A 23,623-nucleotide genomic window follows, 5' to 3' on the forward strand; every position below is an offset into this window, starting at 1 on the left:
AATTTCCTTTTTGTATGTACGAATGCTGATATCGCAGCAGTCTTCTTGTTGATATTTTTGTTTTTATTTCGAAACAACTGCGACAAAGCAGACGTTCGCGAGAAGAAGAAAGGGTAATACACGATTCGAGAACCTTTAAAGGGGAATTATACCGTCGTATCGCGAGTTATCTTCTTCGTGTACGTAGTCGTTACAATATTCGGTTACCTTTTAACGTGTACACTTCACACATACACGTAAAAGTACCCTACTTACTATACGCGTGCAACGAGCTATACAGCCGCGAATATTGCTGTGAACTTGTGCGAAAGCATAATGCTATTGAGTTCAGTTCTCGACATAGAAATGTATTCGCCATTACTACAAAAACCTAACCAAAGGCTGCTTCCACCTCTGCCACACGTACATAGCAAAGAGTTAACGCGAAAATGCCATTAAAATGGTTTAAAATAACGTTTTCTATGCTCCGCAGTCCAGCACCGGCATTGGAGCGCGAGTCGAGTCGACTCGACTCGACTCGACGCGAATACCGAACAGAGTATTTTTCTTTGGTAAATTTCAAGTAGTTCGCCGCGCCGGGGGGATTAAAGAAGTAAAAATTATTATCGTATGGTCTTTTGGTTTTCGGCTTCGCCCGTATATGTGTTTTTGTGCGCGAAATGACGGCTCGTTGTTAATTAAGAATAATATCACCGAGGCTTATATTTATTTTACAAGTGGTAGAGTGTTTTGGCGCTGCTGTCATGTTATACATTTCTTTACATTTACGCTCGACATGTAACTCGTATCGCATTCCAACAACATACCAAAAAGCTGTTTTTCATTTTGTTTTTCTTTTCTGCCTGCTTGTCTTTCTACCCCTTTGTGTTTTGTACAGTATTAAATCCGCCACAAGCGGACGAAAAATTGTTATTGAATTAAACATTCGCCATCCACCAGTCACGAGTTCCTTATTCAACTCACCCTTGGGGGCGAACGAAAATTCTCGTATACAAAAACGATAAAATAAATTTGATAATGTAAATACACCAACGAAAGCAGAATAGGAAACGCACGGGCTAAAAGCCAAAACCCGATTTGTAAAAACCATAGAAAAACATTGCTTTCAAATTAACAACCAAAGAGATAGAAGAAGAGTATTTCCATTTCTATGTTGAAATTCAGTTTACAAGTAACACGAAACTGCTCGTTGTCTCGGGCAAAATTCCCTCCGGGGATTTACTTTCGAATATTAATTACTCCATGTACAAAAGTAAAGCTGAAATAGCATTAATTAATGTATTAATAATGCTGCGAACAATTTCGTTATTTTTATTACCCCCTTTATTCTTTGATAAGATGCGAGACGAAAAGCATCGAAATTATTTTTTTATTTTAATCTCGAACAAGGATTTTTGAATTTATTTCTCCAGTTTCATAAATTATGTTACTTTATTTTAACTACGTATACATGAATATTTTTTGGCAAATTCCGTTATTTTCTTTTTAAGCATTTGCTTAGAAAAAATTTCACTCGAAGAGCATACCAGCCAGACCTCGAAATCAAATTTTGAGCTGCCAAAGTTGATTCTTCGATTTTTAAACGTGTTTTTGAAAATGGCGGAAATAGCATGGTATAACAATTTTTTACAAGAAGACAAAGCGTAGAGATGAAAATTCAAAAATCACTTTATACACTATAGAGTCGACCCCTGAACCGATTTTTACCACTTTTGAGCTGATCTGGAGCCACTAGCAAAAGTTGACTTTTCAACGGCAATAATAAATTGCTTCAGAGAGCGCTGTAATCAACTACAAAATGTCAGCTGAAAGTTTAATCCTGTCGTGAGTTTGACATTCCGGATGGATTAAGACTGTCGAATCGCAAACTTAAGGTGACGAATTAAAAAGTGTACCTATTTTTTTTTTTGCAAGTTGAAAATCTAAAATTTCAAAAAAAATTTGAAATCGTCAATTTTTGCAATAAATTACACAAAACTTTCGTCTCTTGAAGTAACCCTCCCCCTCCCCGCTCCAATCATGGTGTGACTCAAGGATACATTTTTAATGGATTTAAAAAATGAACGTCGAGTGACTTGAATACCTAACCCGGCTATTTTGGGCAGTATTGTGAGATTTATAAATACATACGAGCAATTAAATTATGGCCAATGAAAAACTATTCAAAATATATCACAAAAAACCTGGTCTGGATCTCGGAACAAAGAGATTCAAATTCTCCATCAAAATCTGAAAAGGAGCCTTCGATAATAGAACCATTGGAAACCTCACCTGAAACAAAATAAAAATAATAAAAATAATTAATATTGAGAAATTGCATCAAAAAAAAAAACACGTTTGCATTTTAAAAAATTATGAGGAGCCAATTTTTCTAAGATTTTCGTTCTGAATCTCTTGATTGTGGTAGCTTCTTTGAGAGGCTTTTATTATTCGTTTCAAACAATGAAAAATACAAATCAAACGTAATTTCTTAAGAATTTACTCTTCAGACAACTCAGAAATTCTTGTCTCAAAACCAGTTGAACTTCCCAATTTCTAACCAACTTTCTATAAGTATTGTTTTATCTTCCGGTCAAAGTGCGATTCTCAAAAAAATTCAATTTCGCTACACCACAGAAAATTAGAACACCGATTTAGACTAAATTTGAGTACAAAAAATCGTTTAAATTTACAATTTATCGTACTATAAGATTGATTTTCATCTTTATTTACACATTTTACAAGAAATGTGTATATTGTATAAAAACGAAGGAAATAAAACACATTAGAAAGAATTTCACTCGTATTTTTGTAGGTTAGCACGTTAAACACACTACAAATGCAAATAATCGCATAATCTGCCATAACGTACCTACGTCATTTCGCAGTATCTCATTAAAACCTTTCTCAGATTTCCATCATTCGCACGTTCAATAAGCGAGAATAACAATACCAAAGGAGGAAAAGAGTTTTCGCGAATTCATTAATTATCGCTGAAAAATCTCTACGAGGCGACTTGGTCGTATATTACCGCGTAAAAAATACCATCACTTAATTTCACAAGGAGAAAAATCATCACCTTTACACTTTTCATCGCGGATTTTTTATTCGTTCCTGCGTAGGTAGGTATCATACATATATCGCCTCGAGATCGAAAAAACGTAGTTTTTATATAATTTAATTTTCTTTCAACTCGACATCGAAAAACCCGAAGCTTTTTTTTCTTTTAAAGAAGCGACGCGACGGTGGCGCACGGATCGGCTGAGATGTGAAATTTGACGCAAGACTAAGTTCGGTAGGTATATAGTTGGCAGCACAGAGTAGAGCTTTTAAAGCCTATGGCCCTGTGCGATGTAAAATAAAGCGCATCCGAATCATTCATTAATCAAAGCCCCAAATCAGCCTGGAAACCTTGACGCGCGTATTTCAAGGCTTAATACCGACGTCACTTAATAAATAAGGAAACAAAACGAGAAAACACACTCGGATATATACCTAAGGCTTTTTGCTACATTAATTTTCTTCTTCTTTTATAACGTATTGCTGCATGTGGTCGAGCTCGAGATGGACGATGTTTAAGCCTTCGCAAACTTTCGCCACTTAAATCCCATAAATTGATCTCAACGTTCTAGAAGTATCGTTCAAAGTGGTAAAGTAATTATTATAAAGGGAGGGTTTGCTTTTGTACCTAAACCTACATATATCGTGCTGAACAGAAATATGGCGAAATAAAATGAAAATATCGTCTCAAGTACATAGATAATAAGTGAAATGAAAAGTATCCATCATCATCTTCGAAAATACAATCCACATGAAATTCCATTTATGTAAAAATGAATTGGATTCGATTCGGAGAAAAATATCGAAAGAATAAAAATATACCTACACAACTTATTTCATTTCATCACACTTTTCTATTGATTCGGAATCCTAAAAAATCACTCGATATTATATTTGAGAAGAAATATTTCAAATTAAAAATTCTCACCATTCTGGGCACATTCTCGGTGAATTTTGGGTTAAAGAGGAAAAGAGGAGTGAATGTGTCCTAACTTCTGATTCAAATTCAGTAAATACCTCACCTAAATATCTCTGATAACTTATACTTGCAATGCCCATGAAAAAAGTCCAGATATAATTACAATTTCTGACATTTTGGAGTACCTACTCGTATATTATGAAATCTCTACAATCGCCTCCAAAGCTCCAGGTGTCCTTTCCTGATCAAAAATTATTTTACCTACGTAAATTTTCGCATGTCTTTGATCTTCGTAAACAATCCACAAGGCGATACTTCTGCGCCAGGAGGAAGAGAGCGAAGTATGGACTTTGATATCGTGAAAATTGTCCGATCCAAAAATGCTGACATGCTGGTTTTTAATTATTAGCCCCCACGCCTTTTCATGAATATAAAGAAAGGTCGTTGATACATATAAAAAAAATTGATGAAAAAAAATCACCATAGCACGACCTTTTCCATCCAAAGTGTTGGAAATTTTTTTTTCACATCAATTCTGGTTCAATTTGGTCCCATCTTAATTAAAGTTGGCGATATTCAAGAAAATCGTGCAAGTGGAAAAATTAAGCTAAAAATGTTTATCGTATTTTTGACGAAAAAAAAGGAGTAAGTAAACTTTCTATTTATTCTTATCTTTAAAAAAAATCGAAATTATCAAAGCGAAAAAATGTGATTTTATTTATATTTTTCTTTTAAGAAGATTAATTTTATATACCAATGATTTCACGAAATATCCTATAATTTCACGGAACTTGCCGAAAGAAAAACAGCTTACCTGTGGGAAAATGGGAGTCTAACGCCTTCAGATTTTCTAGCCCGGGCATCTTGTTCAAAGCGGAATTAACTCGTAATGAAAGAAGGAAGCGAAGGGAACTTTATTTTCTTGTTGAGTGCGAAGGGTGGTGGAAAGAGCCAAAACTCAAGTTTTACATCGTAGTGCGTTTTTTTGGTCACACTGAGATGGAAAAGAACAGTAGCATAATATCAATGATTTTCGCACGTTATCGAAGGGCAGATACGTGTACCCCCAAAAAAATCGTTTTCGGTAGGTGTTCTAGGTACATCTAGGTTTACTTATCATTTCGGGTAATTTTTATAAATACTCGCCAAGTAGTTATTATTTTTCGATTAATCTTCGCATCGACGAATTGTGCGTAAAAACACCGAAGACCGAACTGCCAACCGACTCAACTTGAAAGAGAAAACCGACCCAAGTTTTAGAAAGTACAGCGAGAGGTAATTTGTCAACGAATTTTTGAATGGCGAAAATAGCCTAAAATTAACGAGATAGATTACCATAATATTTTTGGCACAAAAAAGAATTTTCCCCCTTTTTTTCATTCCAGCAGCGCATTTTTCACACGACTAACAAAAAATAAAATAAAATAAAAATAAATTCTGAAGAAGGCCTCTTCTCTTCCCTCGTTCAACTAATCCGCGATGTTTTCCTCTCTGCGAGTGTAAAACGTATGAACCTTATTTCCGCTACATTTATTATTTAACGTAAACACCAACTGGGACAATTTGGAAAAAAAGCGTGCAGAGGAGAAATTTAATTTAGGTAAATTATAACGCTATCTTTTTGATGGTACAAAACGACAAGGAGAAAATATCTCGCTTCAAGGCGCATATGCGACTTTCCAATGGAAAAACAGTCAACTCTCAAAGTGTTTTTTAAAAAGTTTAGAGTGATAAAAAAAATATCAACACTAACTAACGAGTTGATAAAAGTAGGTAGTAGGTACCTATCTCAATCGACGTAAAATTCATAAACACGTTTGTTTTCAATTGAAAGAATTTCATTTCTGTCTCCTCTTCAAGTCCATGGCTGACATAAGGATCGGATACATTCGTTCCGAAACTTCGTACGAGGAAATCGCAACATCTGTTTTTTTTTCGACGATTAACTTTCTACTTTGTAATGTGTAACATATTTCGAAAAAATAACTTTTTCAATAAAAAATGTCAACGTGACATTGGAAGTTTGTAAAAGTAGGTACATATGACAAAGTTTAGGCGGGAAAAAAATTTTGAAACGTAAAAAATTTCCACCAAACTGTCAAGTGCCAACATTCAGAGATTTTCCACTCTCTTGTTATTTTTTTTAAACTGTACAAACGACCGCAGTCAACGAATAAACTTTTTTTTCATCGCATTTGAATTCGTACCAAATAATTAAAGTTATCCGAATCTGAATCATCGATATATTGAGAAACTCGGTCTGTCGGTCAATAAATGAAAACACACTTTTCCTTCGACTCGTTTTATATAAAAGGATGGCCTATAGTTGGAATACGTACATAACTGTCGTGAAATATTTCAAATGGCAAACTTATATTAGTACAGATTGAAAACTACATTTCACACTATTCACATTCGATTTCATTTCTACAATATCTGTAGCGAAAACTTTTTTCCGATTTTTATACATTAACTAGAACGAAGGACAATTTTATAGAAGCACGTCAACTCGTAAGAGACTAATAAAAAGAGTGTCTGGAATGGTGGAAAAAGCATTTTCAAATATCCACAATGAAATGACAAGCCGGCAATTTATATGTACGAGACCAATGAAGCGGAAAAATTCAATTCTTCAAATACAATGCAGTCAATTAACGAGAACCATTCAACGACACATAAGTAGAGTTTTAATCAAATTAACGTTTCACTTTTAATTTCCTATTTAGATTTTTTCCTCCCTATTTCATGCAAATTACGTACTTTCTTGTATCGTGATGGGGTGCATTGGTCGCATTTTTTCCTCTATTCGAACGAATGTCTCAGCGTGAATATGGGTAGCAAAAGCCGAGTTGGATAAAAAATTGATGTATACGAATAAAAATAAGTTTAAAACTGAAATTGGTCGGTATTTGAACTGCACCATACAAAGGGGTACTTTTCAGAGTGTTTCAATCAAATGTGAGTCATTCCAGAATACGAGTAGTATACTCATTAGAGATGATTTTATGGATCACAAGTAGTCCGATTGAACACCATAGGCTAGTTCACAAACGACCAGACATCCTAATATATCATTGCATGTACCCCCAGGGCCCCAAAGCCAAACTGTACATGCAAACTTTACACAATTAGTGCATTGTAGACCACTTTGCAACGATTCTTTCAGGAAAATTTATCCAGCATCTGACTTTATTTCACTTATACTAAGCTCATTAGCAAAACACTGAAACACTCGTCATCCCAGCTACGAGTAAGTTCACTTCTTGCATCTTCATTTTACCAGCAGCGTGAATAAAGTTGGAAATGTCAATGTTGCTCCATATAATTACAAGTAAGAAGTTAGATTACGCTTCTCGTATCATTAAAAAGTAGCACGTGACACGTAGCAAGTTGGTTAATTTGGTTGTACCGTTGGCTATAATTCTGAAGAGAACAGAAGCTAAGTACCTACGTTGTTTCTTGTGTTTTCTAGTTCAATTAGAAAAACGTCCAGAAACCATGAAAGATTTGCGGAAAATTTTTAACCACCTCGTTACTTCAAAGGCCGAGTGTATCGTGTAGTATGTACAAATTACCTAACTTTGGTCTTCGGTGACGCGAATTGTTGACGATTATCTCTACTTACTCGAACGACAAATTAAATAACGACCTGAGACGATTCTATAAAGATATTCTAGTACCTTGATGCGGTCGAATCGTGAGAAATAGTGATTAAATTTGACATTTGAGAGCAGATAGTAGGCACCTGTAGCAATAAACTTCATTTAGTTCTCATTTCTATTCCAGTCTTTACGACAGATAGGAAATTCGCAGCATAATTTCATTTTCATTTCGGTAGGTATGTAATCAAGATACACGCCAATTATCATCCTTCGACGCGATATAATGCGATTTGATTATTTTACACGATTCGATAATAATGATGAATAATAGAGATACATCAGGGTTAGGCACGTGTGTAGGTAGGCAGGTATGTAGATGTACAGTTACACATATACATACATTACGCTTACAAAGCATTATCGGCATATCCTCTACAATACATAGGTGTACATTTAGGTACCTATATATAGGTAGAGGTACGTGCGCATAATACGAGTAAAAACATGATAGATACACAGTTCACTGGGGAAATTAATTTGCTGAAAAGTACAGCAACATAATCCGTATTCTACAAATGTGTGCGTAGTGTACATATAATGAAAACAATAGCGAGGAAATGATTTGGTATAGCGTTTGCGCCATTACCATAGCTCGCGAAAGGTTTGTCATTTACATTCCACTTGTGTCCTTTTACTAGCGCCAAAATGTATATGAAATGAATTCCTTTGAATTATATAATACGAAGAAACTTTGATAAGACAAGAGCCGAACTGGCGGTATCGAGGCATGATATGAATGGTCTCGAGGGTAAGGGTAACCAGAACTACCTACAATGATAGTACATTATATCGCAGTTTTGCCAGTTTTTAGTTGCCATTGTCACGAATAAAGCTACAGAATACTAATTTATAAAACAACTTTTCAAAACATATGAAAATTATCTCGATCATTTCCTTTTAGTAAGTACCTACCTACGTACTGTATCAGTTTGACACAGAGTACGATTATTAGCTATTTTTTCAAACCAATCCCTTTGAACCCCTTCTCCCATTTTCAAAATATCAAAATTTGTACACCTCTTTTCAGTGTCCTTCCAGCCAAAAATTTAAAAAAAATATAAAAGGAATGAAACAACCGCTCAATGTTTCCTTTTGTGGTGAGCAGGTGCCTTAACTGCTGTAGGCGGTTCATGACGTAATTCCTCTATGGGAAATATTAGTGTACTCCTTCCATAAGGGGAAAAACAGGTATATGTGTTAAATTCTTACAATCTGTAGTTCCGAGTAAGAATCTAAAACCAACACGAATCACTCTTGGTTTGGCTCTCGCGAGTAAGCCAATGCTGATTGTTAAAGGTGAAAATACACAGGCAGGCGAAGGCCACCCCCCTCATCCTCTAGAAGTGATGTAGTCCATTTTATTGGTTAATAAGTGTTTGTTTTAACATAAATTAACGTGATGTCGATTTAATTTATGGTTTCTCGGATCATCTCTCTATCATCCGGACATAGAGAGATGTACCCAATTTCTACATGTCACCTTTCTGCCAATAGCTGCTGCAGCACCTAGTATTAGAGGATGCAAGGGAGAGGCAGTCAATGTGTACAGTGTTAGAGGAAAGTTGAAATACCTTTCTTATAGGTTGCGTTCACTCATCTTCAATTAATCGTAAAAATAATGAAATGGTGAGTGTTTAACAGTCATTAATTCATTATTTTAGGCGAGAGATTTGCTTTTAATGTACCTATCTCTGATTAATCTGCCATACCTTTTTTGTGCAGTTACCAGGTTTTCCTGTGGATGTTTTAATTGATCTAGTCAGATTGGACGCTATGTGGCGTAGTGGGTTGAGCCACAGCTTTCTGAACAAGAGGTCGTGGGTTCAAATCCCGCTAGAGACGCAGGCGTTAACGTGTAATGTACCTATACATTGTAGTGCATTTAACATCTACATATTACACGTTAAGCTCTGAGCACCAGAACAGCAGAGGCAACAGAAATGCACGCAATCTGTTGCTGGTATCAAAAAGCTGTAACTGGTTGAGTAACTATAGGTAGCGGTGATTACGGAACTCAGGGTTGTAAAAACCCGGCTAGTGATGTATGAGCTACTTTGTAGATAGAGTAGAAAGCAACGGGAAACTACTACGTGAAAGCTCAAAAACAACGTCGATTCCCTAGAATAATCGCAGTGGCAATAGGCATTCGCAGAGTTCAACGGGTACCCGGTTAACTGGGTTTCCGGGTTCAACCCGGAAAGCAACCTGGTTACCCGGGTATGGAACCTGGTAGTGAAAAACAATGAAAAATGCGACGTTGCCAAATCAAAGTGACAAAAAAAGTTCATCTTTATATAGCGATCCTAGCGATATAAAGATGAATTGCTCAAAATGACGTCATTTTCTAGAATCTTTCTACCCGGATAAAGGAACCGGGTAGACTCGGATAATTTTTGGATCCGGGTAATACCCGCGGATCCGGGTACTCGTTGAACTCTGGGCATTCGCCTCACCCTGTTAGGGTGCCACAAAAGTGCGATTTCCAATGTCCTGTAAAGGACAAGGAACCACGACAACGATGACGAGTCATGACGAGTCAGATTGGCTTCTGACCATAGATGCAAGGTAGTATTTGCCTTGCCCACACACAAGATAAATATTTATTCTAATTTAATATTTATGTAGTTTACTTTTGCTGGACTGTTTATAATTAATTATTACATCATTAAAGGAGTATAAACTGTTCTGTTGAGGTGTTTTATTACATTTCAAGACATTTCTGGTGACTGGTGTAGTTGAGACTTAGTGTGATCTATAGCCTACCCATCCGAGCTAGTCAGGTAGAATAGAAATATTCCCTCCCTAGGGAATAATTCTTGGAAAATCCTCACACAATAATTATGATAATTCTTACCATTTCCGATCATTCAAAGCCCCCTCTTTACACTACCTCAAATTTCATCCCTTCTCCCATGAAAATATTGCGAGAAATTGAGAAACAAAATGCAAATCGCAACATCTCACAAAAAAATTACCACCACTCGACGACTCGCTGCAGCTTTTAGGATACTTATCTGCCAACACGACGATAAATACAACATCAACAAAACGTAATTGTTTTCCATTCTAAAATCGCGAGGTGTAAAGCAGAAAATGCGGTATTTACGTATGAAAACCTGTGTAAATCCGTCAGAATGTCGTCATAGTTGTCGGTAATGTCGGTTCGTTCGTATTCGCATCCACTTTACATTCGGATCGGTGAAGATGTTCGTCGTACTCGTATTCTAAATATCGTAACGTGTTTCGTGATCGACAATTAAACGAATAAAGGACGAACGTTTTATTTATTTAGGATCCGAAGGTAGAGAGAGAGAAAGCTGTGTTTTTGCATATTTATAAAGGCTACCCAGACGTATATTTTCTCTGCACTATACTTTTCAGAATAGAAATTAACAGTAATCCGCGATGCTATACGAAGAACGAGAGTAGTGGTGCAAAATAAAGCCTTGTTTTTACGCCAACGACTAAAATAAAAAATCATATTTCGACGTAGGTACTCGTCCTCGTACTCGTATCTTTGTTAGAACAAATCTACTTTGTACGTGATATCGAAATACAAACGAAAATATCGAGGCTGTGTCAATATTACCAGAGAGCTACATGCCGTTCTTAAAACGATTATCTCTTGGCTATTGCGCAAAAATAATGAAACTCCAAGACCCGTTCGATGGGATTTTTGTTGTATTTATATGCGAATGAAAATGCCGGATGGGGAAAAAAACGTTCCGTACGTCCGATCCATTGCTGTATTAATATTCGAAACGTGGCATACTTGGAAATATCGCGGCTAATACAAATATTTGTCTCGAATATGCGATTCGAAATTTCGAATTATCCTATAGTGGCCAATTTTTATATCGTGCTTTGTACGTGTATTTCCGTTTTTTCCCCCAAATTTTACATACGTACGTATGCATATTCGACCAACATTGCCTAAACGTTTTTCATTTTCGTAAAGAGCCTACCACGATGATTTTTTTTTACCTCTGATTATAACCACCCAATTCTCGTAGCAGACATTAAAAGAAATTTAAAATGCATGCAATTTGTCTCGAAAATCCTTCAAGTTGTTTTTACAACTTTGTCAAAAAAAAAAATCTGCTCGTGGAAAAATCCGATTAACTTCAGCCAATTCGCCAAATTGACCTCACGACGAGAAAAACGCCTAAATTATTTTACATTTTATTAATGAACTAGCGCCCCCGAATATAAAAAAAACACCGAAAAAACGTCCTCCGTTGTCGATTAAGCGAGTATTTTCATTTTTAAATGAAAAAGAAAATCATTTTCGGAGAAATTAAATTTTTTTCTCCTATAAAAAATGTATAATCACCTGAAAGTGAAAACACTCGAAAAACTTTCTTTGTATACAAGCGAAATTTATTCAAAGTAGAAAGGAAAAAGTCTACCAAAAAAAAGAAGAAGAAGAAGAAGAAAACCAGACACATTTTAATATTTAAAACGAACATGGAAGAAATATGAAGTAGCTAGGGTAAGGGGCACGAGCCGGACAAACCAGACCAGGCCAGGAAAAAATACCTACAGCAAAAACGAAAATCCTACAAACGTCAAGAAGTACGATAAATTAGCTGTCCAACAGAATAGCGGTGGCACTCGATGCTATCGTTGTGAACCGGCCTCTCTACACAACCTTTGAAGAATCATGAATAATCAAACGTCGTCTTTTCGATATTACATTATAAATAGCGGATACAAATAAACACACACAGGATGGCAAAAAACGAAGAAAATATGTATTTGGAATATTTCAGTTTCATTTTGTATGTACCACAACAGGAAAAAATCTTTCCTTCACCTCGCCGAGTTTTTTTTTTCTTATACGTCGTATTCGTTGAAAAAAAAAGCGTAGCCTATAACGTTTTGGGAAATTTTTTTTCGGTTATTTTTTACGGACGCGGCGTAGTCTCGATAATAAGAGCCACGACTGACTGTGTGCGAGAGGCAAAAAAAAAATGAAATTTATAAAGGGCATTACGTTGAGGAAAAAAGGGCACGTTTCAAAATATACTTCTCTTTTTCCCTCTTTTTAAAAAAAGGAAACTGCGAACTGGAATCGAGATAACATTCTATTTATTCGAATCCTATTAAATTTTATTTATGACTTTCTCCTTTTAAATTCTACAACACAGCCAGCGGTTACCAAATTTCAATTCGTAGTCGATAGTATTACGACGAAATATATTTTCAAATCTACTTAGTGCTATTTTCTTCGATGTGTGGGTAAATTATTCTCTTTGAGGTGGCTTTTCCAATGAAAACTCAAATGAAATGGTTTATAGAGTTTTTTTCTTTCTTTTCGTTGACTGTAGGTTAGGTAATTGTAAGTCATCGGTAGAATTTTATCATCGAATGAATAATGTATTTTAAAACGGAAATCAGATCCAATACTTTAGTAAGTTTTGAAATTATTTCAACTATAGTTTCAGTCCTGTCTTACGCTAAACAGGGTGTCTGAAGAATGAGGTAGGGGAAGGGAGGGGGTGAGTGACCGAACTCGATATCTAGATTGAATCGAATACCATTAACAATGAGCCAGAACTGAGAATTCAATAAAAGGAAGTAATGCATCAGTCATAGATTGACTTATGGGTTCATAAATCAGGTGAAAGAAAGAACCCAAAATGAGACACTAATTTTTCATAAGACTCGAAAAATTATGATTCAAATTACAAACATACGAGTACCTAGTAAGTAATATTTTCTTCGAAGAAATTAGAATAAAAAATTTTATATATATACGATATATTTTTTTAGTAGTACCTACTCCAAATTAATTTAATATCAAAACTCATTTTCAGAGTTTCACATTTTTCTGGGGAAAAAAATAGGTGAAGATACTGAACCGAAAAGGGAAAGGAGAGACTAAGCTTTCAATTCAAAAATCAATCAAAACATTTCGCTGCTACAGCAAAACAATTTAATTTCTCCGAACAAGTATCCCATTTTTTTCAATTTTCAAAATTACAAATTCCTAAAATTAATATCCCAATACTTTTTTAATTATAATTATACAACGCCATCAGCTACTACACCGATTATATAAAACGAATTTTTCAACATTAGTATCCATTCGATTATACGCCATATCGTGCACAGAGCTGTATAAAAATGAAAATTAACTCGATACTAATTGAAAAACGGCGCACAATTGTCTAGTTTAATTATCAACGATACCAAATAATTCAATCACAGACCGAACACAATTTTCACGCTAACACGTGCCGCATAAATATCAAAGAAAATCCCTTCTCGTTAATCAATACAACCATATCCTTTGCATCCCCTTTCCCCCTCTATTTCTTCAAGAAAATAGGTAAGGTAGTTGAAGAAAAGAAATGGCAAAAAACAAAAAAATTTGCTGGCAATATTTGAATTGCGTAGGACCGGGATAGAAATAAGTTACTCCGTACGCTAAATTGAATCCCTTATACGCCTAGGTGTATTGGATGAACAAAAGCAAACATTTATTACAACTTTCGATAATAATAATAATAAAAAAACGTATCATTATTTTTATCACGTATCTAGTATACCATGTGCACTGCACGTACACACGCCACCGAATACCTAGTGCTTGAAAGACCAAGTTACATAGAAGAAATGTAAACCTGCATGCATCTTTTCAACTTTAGTAGTATAACTTACAGCTATGTACTCGTACTAGCTATAGAGATATCCAATAGGGTGAAAAAAATTCAGAGTCATCGAGTTCAAATATTTTTCTTGACTCGATGATGTTTTGCGACATTTTCGTATATCCGCAAAAAGGAAACAACACTGTTTATTTATTTCTGTATAATGCGAAACCGATAATCGAAAACAACATTTCCCAGCATGTCATACTTTCTTAAAGGATTACCATTCAAGCCGGCGATGCTTCGGCTTATACTTAAAATTCGCCCATTTACATAATCATCGACAAATTCAACGCTCGCTGAAGGAATTTCCTTTCTTTTTAGACCGACTACTATTTGAATTATACAAAACACCAACGCAGTTATAGCCAAAACTTTCTTAGATTGTGATCACGTCGTGTCATCTTTCTACAAGCATGGTTAACATACTTTTCTTTAAAAAATGGCAACAAAATTTCCTAGGTACCTTTTTCGTACCATAAGTTCAGCGTGACTTTTTAGAAAACATTTCAAAATAGTGACTTACAGTGTTTTTAATGCATTTTTTTATGCTTTGAAAATGTTTCAAAGACGTTTTAGCAATTTTTTCTAAATTTTGCCAAATTTTTACTAAAATTTTATGATTTACTTATTGATGATTTACAGTGTTTTTAATGCTTTTTCTCATGTCATGAAATTTTTTCGAACAAAAAATTATAACGAAAATTCAAAAATAAGTGAGGTGTTTTCATGTGACATTTTCTATCAAAATGATCGAATAAAAACACGAGTTAGAGTAAAATTAACCGATAATCGAAGTTGATAAAAAAAAAAAAAGAAAAAACCGATCGCAAAAAAAGCGTAAAAATATGAGGTACGTAAGTAATTCAAACGCGCCGGAAAGATATCTATTTTACTGGTAATGTAACAAATTACTCGATCGAATTCTATATATACCGCATCCAACAACAAATATAGGTAGGAAGGTAGGTAGTAGATACATCTTCTCTATATACGTATTACGTACACAAGGCAAAAACACTGCGTAAAATTTCCAACACGATTTTCAATCAATTTTTGATAACGATGAAAGGCAAACGGTGGCGAAAGAAATGATGCTGACTCACGAATAAGAGAGTGAAGACGGAGAAAAAAACAGGATGAAAATCCATTAAAGTGTATGTAATTCGTTTTGACGTGGCCTTCATAAAAAATGAATTGATTCTTTTATTTAAGACGTTTCAGGTTTTTCATTCGGTTTTTACTGTTTTTCTCTTCGACTACAATTTTACAAAGAATACTACACAGAAAAGCGAGTTAAAAAGGCAGAAAATCTTTACAAGTACCGTTACGTTACTTTTCAATGATGATAACGTCGTGCTCCTATACGCGAATAAGAAAAGATAATTTTTTTCTTTCAAAAATTAAGTACGTAAGTTTTAACGTTGCGTCGTCGTCGGGTTTTTTACTCGACAACTAAACCTTTTTAATTTTCGAACTTTAAAATACGATATTATTACATTGGAAAAAGTGGTTTCGCTATGGTCGACTACCTCAAATTCGAATCAGGGTAAAAATAATCTGCTACGCGATTTCCTTTACAGATTCCCATAATGATAAATGTGTTTCTCCATCTCCCTTCCGCCGCTTGGAAATTTCCGAACGAGAAATAACGCAAGATAAACTATTGGTTTTAATACTTTAAAATATAGCAAAATAATAGAATGCGAATCGGCGAAACATCTCTCAGATGTTATTATTATCTACCATGGCAGATGAAAACGTTGTTGGCCGCGAAATTAACCATAATAACGCATCAACTTTGTTTCTCTAAATCCCTCGAAACTATATTAATCTAAATTACTGATAAGCTTTCCATTAGTCTAGCATGGCTTCAAATTTTAATGCGAAGTGAAATTAACCCTTTAAATATCTGATTGAATAATAAACAAACAAAAAAAAAAAAAAAAATGAAAAAAATGAAAAAAAAATCAAGAGAAAGAGAGCGATAACCGAGACGATGAAGCGTACAGGCGTCTATTGGAGGAAAAAAAAACAGCAAAAAAAAAAAAGAGGAAACAATGCGCGCCCACCAAGGATAAAACTTTTCACAAATTTAACCGCAACTGTAACACCAGAAAAAGATAGTCGTTTTTGGGGGAAATAACACGCGGGGAGTAGGATGTGCTATACCGACACTTTCAAATTAACGTAAAAGTTAAGAGATAATTCCAACTTCATCAAGCTTCAACAAACAAAATGTTCAAAGTTATGATGAAAGCAACCGTGAAAGTTCAAGCCTGAGGGTGAATTAGAGGAAACTCGAGTTTTTCGTGACGTACTAACCATGATCTCGACGCACATACACAACGAGATAACATCTGTTATTAAACTTTAAAAGCTCGTTTCGTTTTTGACATCATCTATTTACGGCATTATTTAAATTTAATTTAAAAACTTTACTAAATCTACTCAAACATTTAAGATTTTTTTCCCTCCTCTTTCGCCAAAAAGTACATACCGACTTGGCCTCTTATTCGCAGCTTCCGAGTAAAAAAAAATTATCGCGCCATGAAAAAGACAAAATTACGCTATTTTGTACTGTAAATATAGCACACAACACGTAAAAGTACATACAACTTTTTCTATATTTTTCGATCAACAGCTAAATGAACGCTGAAACACCTTTTGAAAATATACCTACTTTTATATAAGAACGAACTCGGCAATCTCGAGTTCGTATTTTTTCATTTCAAATCTGCGTCTTGCAGTAACTCTATTCTAGTATACCTATACTTACACTTTTGTCTGTTGTCGTAACACTAGACGAGTATTAATTTTACAACAGAGCTTTTTGCTCCCTGTTTTTCCTCCACCTCGTCTCATTCATTTCTCTCGCTACATAGCCTACTTTCACGTCGTCATCGTCATTTTGACGACGACGAAACGATCACGACACGACAACGGTTCTCGTTCTCCAAGAAATACTAGAAGAAAATACATCCACCGTTGTACTCGTGCTTCGTGACTGGAATACTCAACTCGTACAAAAACTGTACGAAAAAACGTTAAAAATTCTACATTTCCATCTTTCTTCATCTCCATGCTCGTAGTTTTAATGAGAATTTCAACGTTTAAATTTACCACCTGTCAAAATAAACCTTGAAATTCTTTCGCGACTAGATAATTCCTCATTTCGTATCGAAAATGCGGACGTACTTGCGATGATAATTCGTCGTATACTTGAAAATTCGTCGCATTTTTTGAAAACGATCGTGAATAATTTCCCTATTTTTTCAACTAAACGTCGTTGAGCAACGGTCACTGGCAAAATTTTCATCTTTCTTTGCTCAGGAATGAAGAAGTAATCATTATTAATGGCCAACTAACGATAGAATAAGCAAAGGACGAGAGAGGGGAGGAAATCGAAACCCAAAATATTATGGACCCGGACCGTCTCTCTTTTAGAATTTTTATATGTTTCGAACTCAACCGGGACTTCATATTATATGCACTGAAAAAAATCACAAACAAAATCAACAAAGTGATTTTTCGTTTCACACAAAGCTAAAGAAGACTCATGGCTGTCTAACGATATTTCAAAATGTCCAACTTTTACCGGACTTTTTAGAATAGAAAAACAAAAATCTAATATTTTTACGAAATCACAAAAATCACCACAAACACGAGTGATTTTAAAAAAAAGTATCACATTGAGGAAGAAAAATTTTCATATCTGTCAATCGTATCCCTGGAATGCCTGATCGCATCCCCACTGGATTCCCTCCATCAAGGTCAAACTTACTCTTATATATTAGTCGAACTCCAAATACAGATTTTCCTCAATTTCTCAAATAAAATCCAGCTTACTCAAATTGGAAGATGATCAGTAACAAATCCCCTCCTCTTCTCGCAAACACAGAAACCCCCTGAGTCTTACACCGAGAAAATGTACATAAAAACCATCCGCAGATCTGCATAAAAATACGTCAATTTGCCATGCTTCAAATTAAGATGAACCAACTGACGTTTTTGCATCGATATCTTCTTTTTATAGACCTGGAAAAATGTAAAAGATATAAAATGACGATATCGTACATCCGATTCGAAGCTCCGTTCGTAAGTGTATCTTGAACAAGCAGACACGCTGCTGTCGAAACGTCGGTTCATCATAATTTGAAATACTGTAGCACGTGCTCGTGTAGTCTATCTCTATAATATACGTTCAGTATACATTCCTTTACTTTGGTAATTACATAAATCGTTACACGTAATAATAAACCTATTTGACGAAACTTTTTTATTTCTTCTTCAATAATGCTACTCGTATCATCTCATAAAGAGAGGGAATAACAATACAAACACCACGCCACCCGACCTAGCTCGACATCCTCAAAACAACAGCTTAAAGGGAGGGAAAGCAAAAAATTTTTCAAATTCCAAAAAGCAACATTCGACAATAAAATTCTTATTACACGGCTCTTTGAAAATTTGGTCGTTTAATAATTCCGCGCGTATACAATATTTGAAATGAGTTTGTGTGACTGCAAATGAAGTGCTTTGCAGTCAACTTTCGTATTTATTTCGTCTGTTGCTGCTTTCTATAGAATCGAATTTGCTTCTCCAAAGCTTTTACCGAGCTTTTATTATTATGGCCGTAACTTCGATTTAAGTCGCTCAAATTTGAAAATATTATTACTTCTACGACTTGGAAGTTCTATTGCGAAGTTACTTAAATTTGAAAACTTTTCAAAATTGCCAACTGCTGTTGGAAAATTTCGCCGAGAAAGTTGGCGCGTTTTTTTTTTGTTTTTCATGCGGAACGTCTTAACTTCTGCGAGCTTTTGGTAAATGTCATTTCGTCTTTATTCCATTATTATCGAAGGTATGACGAAATTGAAAAAGAATTTTATTTCATTTATGTTTTTTTTCTCGATTGTTTAATTCGCAAAGGGTGCCACGTTGATGCTTGTTTCTTTTTATTTATTTCATTTCATATTTTTTCATCATTTTTTGTCGAGTTATATTTAGGCAATAAGCTGTAGTGAACATGTTGATGACATAATGAAGGTGGCCGAGTGTGAATTAAATAGACAACCGATAATATTGTAGATAGATCATTGAATGTGATTGTGCCGTAGGTAATGCAAAATGTTGGTAGGAACAAAGATTTTTTAAATTTCAAATAAAATTTCTAAATTAAAGGAGCTTTGACCTATTGAAATTTTCAAAGTGCGCTAGTACCATAAAATTGGGATGTACCTAAGACACCACGGCACTAAAAATTGAGATCAATCGTAGCTCCTTCAATTTTAAATTTAGACTTCAAAGTGTCTCGTGATAAATCCCCCCTCCTAAAAAAAAAAAGAAAACAAGAAAGAAACACGATCAACACAAAGGCCAATGATATCAAAAAGAAGATTTTTCCATCTATGGGCTAATTCCAATCACAAACGAATTTACAGCCAAAAAAATTAAATTTAAAAAAAATCGTCACAACGAGAAAAAGAAATAAAACCGATAGGTAGTACTAAAAGAACAAAATCAAAGTAAAGGCTCATACGTATTTATGGCACATACGCGACAAATGTAGGTAGATTTGAGCATCGAAATATGTTAGAATATCAAAGGAAAACCACACACATACGAGATGTAAAGTCGAGATGAAATTTGCGTACGAGTAAAACAGAAAAATAAATAAAAATTTCATAGCAAATAAAACGAAAAAACTTGTTTTTTCTTCGCAACTTCATACGAAATCATCTTTATCGAACGAATTTGGATGACACGAAGAAACATCAAAAAGTCGTCTCTTATTCTGTAGGTAGTAAAAAAAAAAAATACGGTGGAAATTTCAAGGTAATTTCTTTCGGTAATGACACGCCAGATCGCTCGAAGGTAAAGTGGAAAAACGGGTCAAAATTCATTCTCATTTTACTCGTACAATTCTCGTCTGGATTTTATTTGCGCCTACGTGTACACATTTTATTTTTATTTCGTCGACAATATGCTAAATGACTTCTTTTCACCTTACCCAACGTGAAGCGAGAATTCTCATTCAGAAATCTTCTTTTTCTTCGACATCGTACAAATCTCATTACCTCTGGATAATTTGTTTTTACGAAAAACTCCTTCGGGAAATCCATCCGACGTATTTTAAAGTCCAATAAAGCAAGGCTTACATTAACTACCCATTTCGACGGTCTTCCTCTTTTTTTTCTCTCCTTCTTTCTTTTTTCCTCTCTGTCTTCTCTTTTTCTATTTCTCACTCCGTATGGAGCTCGAGCTCGATCTTCTCATAACTTTCATTTCACCGAGAAACACAATTGTTCTCGTATAGGTTACAGCGTAAAATTTAGCTCGTCTTGTTTGTACGTTTATTTCCCGCCAACAAACGTTTCCTGCAAGATCTGTTCTGTTGGGTGCGTACAACGATTTCAAATCGTTTAATTCCATTTTATCTGGTAATTGCATACTCTTTCTCTCTCACTCGCACCCTTTCGCCCGTACAATTATAAGAGTATTTTGCGTGTTTCGTTCTAAAAACATAACACTCAGCGTATTGTGCATCGAGTTCGAGAGCGATTTTTTTTATTCAGATTTAATCGTTTCCTGGAAAGGATAACGAAGTACTGTATATGTAGATGTACATATTACGTGTAAGAGGTACAAGCACACATATTCTGCGAATTACAAATTCTTCGGATTTCGTTTTACACTTCGATAGGATTATATGCTTCGGCAATATGGAAGTCCATTATCATTACAACGTGCGAGTATACCTAATGTATTCCCACAGAAAATCATCGTTTTGGTATAGGGTAAAACTGAATTCTTTCGAAACCACAAAACGCAATATTGTTGCTGGAGACTTGTAAGCTTCTCTATGCTAGGTTTTGAGCGTGTTTTTCGAGGCAAATGTTGCCATTTTGGGAGCATGCGAGACGATAGATTAAAATAAATGAAAACTGAACGTAATTGCAGTCGTATTGTCATCGTGAGTTTCAAATTTAAAGACTAATGTATTCACAAATGAGCGAACTACAGATTAATGATTCAAAGAGACAAGAGGGCATTGACTTTCAGCTTCTCGAACAAATTTCAAAGGTTTTTTCTGTGGGGGGGGGAGGGGTCGAGAAAAAAGCGACGGAGAGATGCCAATTTTCATTTGTAAAAAAACAACTGCGAATTATTTTTCAAAAATCCAATCATGCGCCTTTCTCAATGATGTTTTCAGGTTTCACGCTACCACGTGAAAAATATGTTAATAGATTTGCATAACCAGTTCGCCGTAGATACGATCTACTGCACATCATTCTGAAACAAAAATGCAGTCAGGTCTTCCGATTCCGCTAGAATTTTTGAGTCCCTTTAATGGGCCAGTGAAATGATCATTATTTTCTCCCAACTTTCAAGAGGTTGAAGGGTTCGCAATTTTCCCTCATTTTGTGATTTCTTACGAGGTCGTAAAACTTTGAAAGCTTATAAGTAGCTTACACCTGCTTAAATTTTGAAGAAAAAAAATGTTTACGTGAACTAGAGGAGAATAAATGGAAGGTTAAAGCTCAAGTTTTTATTGTCAGAACAAAATTTCGAAAATTTGAAAAAATTACCTGCGAGGAGGATAAATAGGAGATTTAAAGCCAAGTAAGTAATTAAAATTTTGAAAGCTCGCAACTGAACTTCCAAGGTGTAGGTAAGCTCGAGTTTTTATAATCAGAACCAAAATTTGAAAATGTAATTTTCAAGTTGAGATCTTTCAATTTACTTCTACATATATGGGATGTAACAATAAGACAAGCCTTAAATTTTTGAATAAAAAAAAATCATTTCACCTCAACTCGAATTTTATTCACCAACTATAGGTTCAATAGCAGGATAACCAGCCATGTTTATAAAAATACATCTCAGTATCTGTTCCAAGAAATTGTAACGTTTGAGTAGACTAGACATCACGTTATGTATAAAAGGTTTTTCTTATATTTTTCCAATTTCAAACGCGAATAAAATCGTTAGAGCTGAAAATAGAAATAATGGAAAAAGAAACCCCCAGCACAGAACAGAGGAAAGCAAACAACAACGACAATATCCCCATACATGTATACACACATTTAACTGAAACCTAACCCATCTTCGCATCGCGACATCAGCAGCAGTTACCTACTTGCGACACTGATAAATCAGAACGTTAACACAATTATACACAAGTTGAAGGGAAAAAGGGAAAAACGTCTAAAACAATTCCAAGACGGTAATTTGATAACGTCGTCGTCTTCTCTATCGGAAGAGGATGAAGAGGCATCGTCGGATTTTCTGCCATCGGCGTCAGTGGGGGTAAAAACAAAAACAAAAGAAGCGCAATAAAACAAAGTAGAAAAGTATAGAGCGGAGGGTTAAAAAGAAGCGTATAAATGTTACAAAAACGCATACTATGTATATAGCGACGATTTTAGAAGCACAACGGGCTACCAATGCTACCATACATACGAACGTATTTTGACCAATAGGATTAAAGCGTATAGTATCTTAACGAAGGACTTCGGTCAACAATAGGAGTAACCGCAGAGTGTATATTAAAGTTGGCTTTTATCTCAGATAAAGGTTATACTTGTTAAAGGCAACTTATTATACTAGTTGCGGCAACTATCCGTCCGTTTTCTGACATAGTTGTGTAAGAGGTTTATCTACACTATGCTATGGTCGAAGCTGAACCGAGCGAAAAGCTAGTCCTGCTCCACCCCGATGGTCTAAACCGTTGGAAAAGGAAAAGACACCCGAAGTATGGTACCTAGTACTTACCCATCTACGTCAAGAGCTAGATAGGGTTATACCTCTACTTAGGTACAAAATAACAAAATAGGTAAGTAGATGTACTGTATAGAGACAGAGAGACAAGAGTGAGTAACTATACATCGTGTAAAGGCGTAGTCTCAGCTTTAATTACGGTTATTTAAAACGTCGACGAAGGCGCTGGGCTGCCTTTCACAGTAACTGCTGCGATTCGAGTCGAGTCGAGTTTTGCAGTGTGAAATTACATTTTCAGCTTGGTAACTTCTTTCTGCACGCTTTAGTTGGCAACCAACAACAGCGACGACGACAACGACGACGACGAGTGATTGTAGTAAAAGTCTCGACAATGTTGGAGAAACACTCTTCGTCTGATTCATCCCCTTATAGTGTCGACTGTCGAGTAAAGTATAAATGTGCAATGCATATACTAGTAAGATCGCGAGGACTGGGGTAACGACTAACGATTCGGCGGCGCGGCGTCGCTCGTATTTTCGAATTTATACACCGTAAAGAGCTACGTCGTCATGTACTAGGTGTACTGAAAACGGCTAGAGAGGTTGAAGGAAGAAGCTCTTGGA

General features: G+C 35.4%; 1 protein-coding gene across 7 annotated transcripts in view; it reads right to left on the reverse strand.

The window, feature by feature from the left end:
• The window catches only part of LOC135831630 (very low-density lipoprotein receptor-like), a 161,157-nt gene that overhangs the window by 35,226 nt on the left and 102,308 nt on the right, over positions 1–23,623 (reverse strand). Inside the window, exon 1 of one of the 7 annotated variants that reach the window (XM_065344268.1) lies at positions 2,184–2,238. The exons of the other annotated variants lie outside the window; for them this stretch is intronic. Coding sequence (XP_065200340.1) covers positions 2,184–2,223 — 40 coding nt within the window. The 5' untranslated portion in view covers positions 2,224–2,238. Of the gene's footprint in view, positions 1–2,183; positions 2,239–23,623 lie in introns of those variants that run through there. 7 annotated transcript variants of the gene reach the window in all.

This window comes from Planococcus citri, chromosome 1, assembly GCF_950023065.1.
Source record: "Planococcus citri chromosome 1, ihPlaCitr1.1, whole genome shotgun sequence".
NCBI lineage: Eukaryota > Metazoa > Arthropoda > Insecta > Hemiptera > Pseudococcidae > Planococcus > Planococcus citri.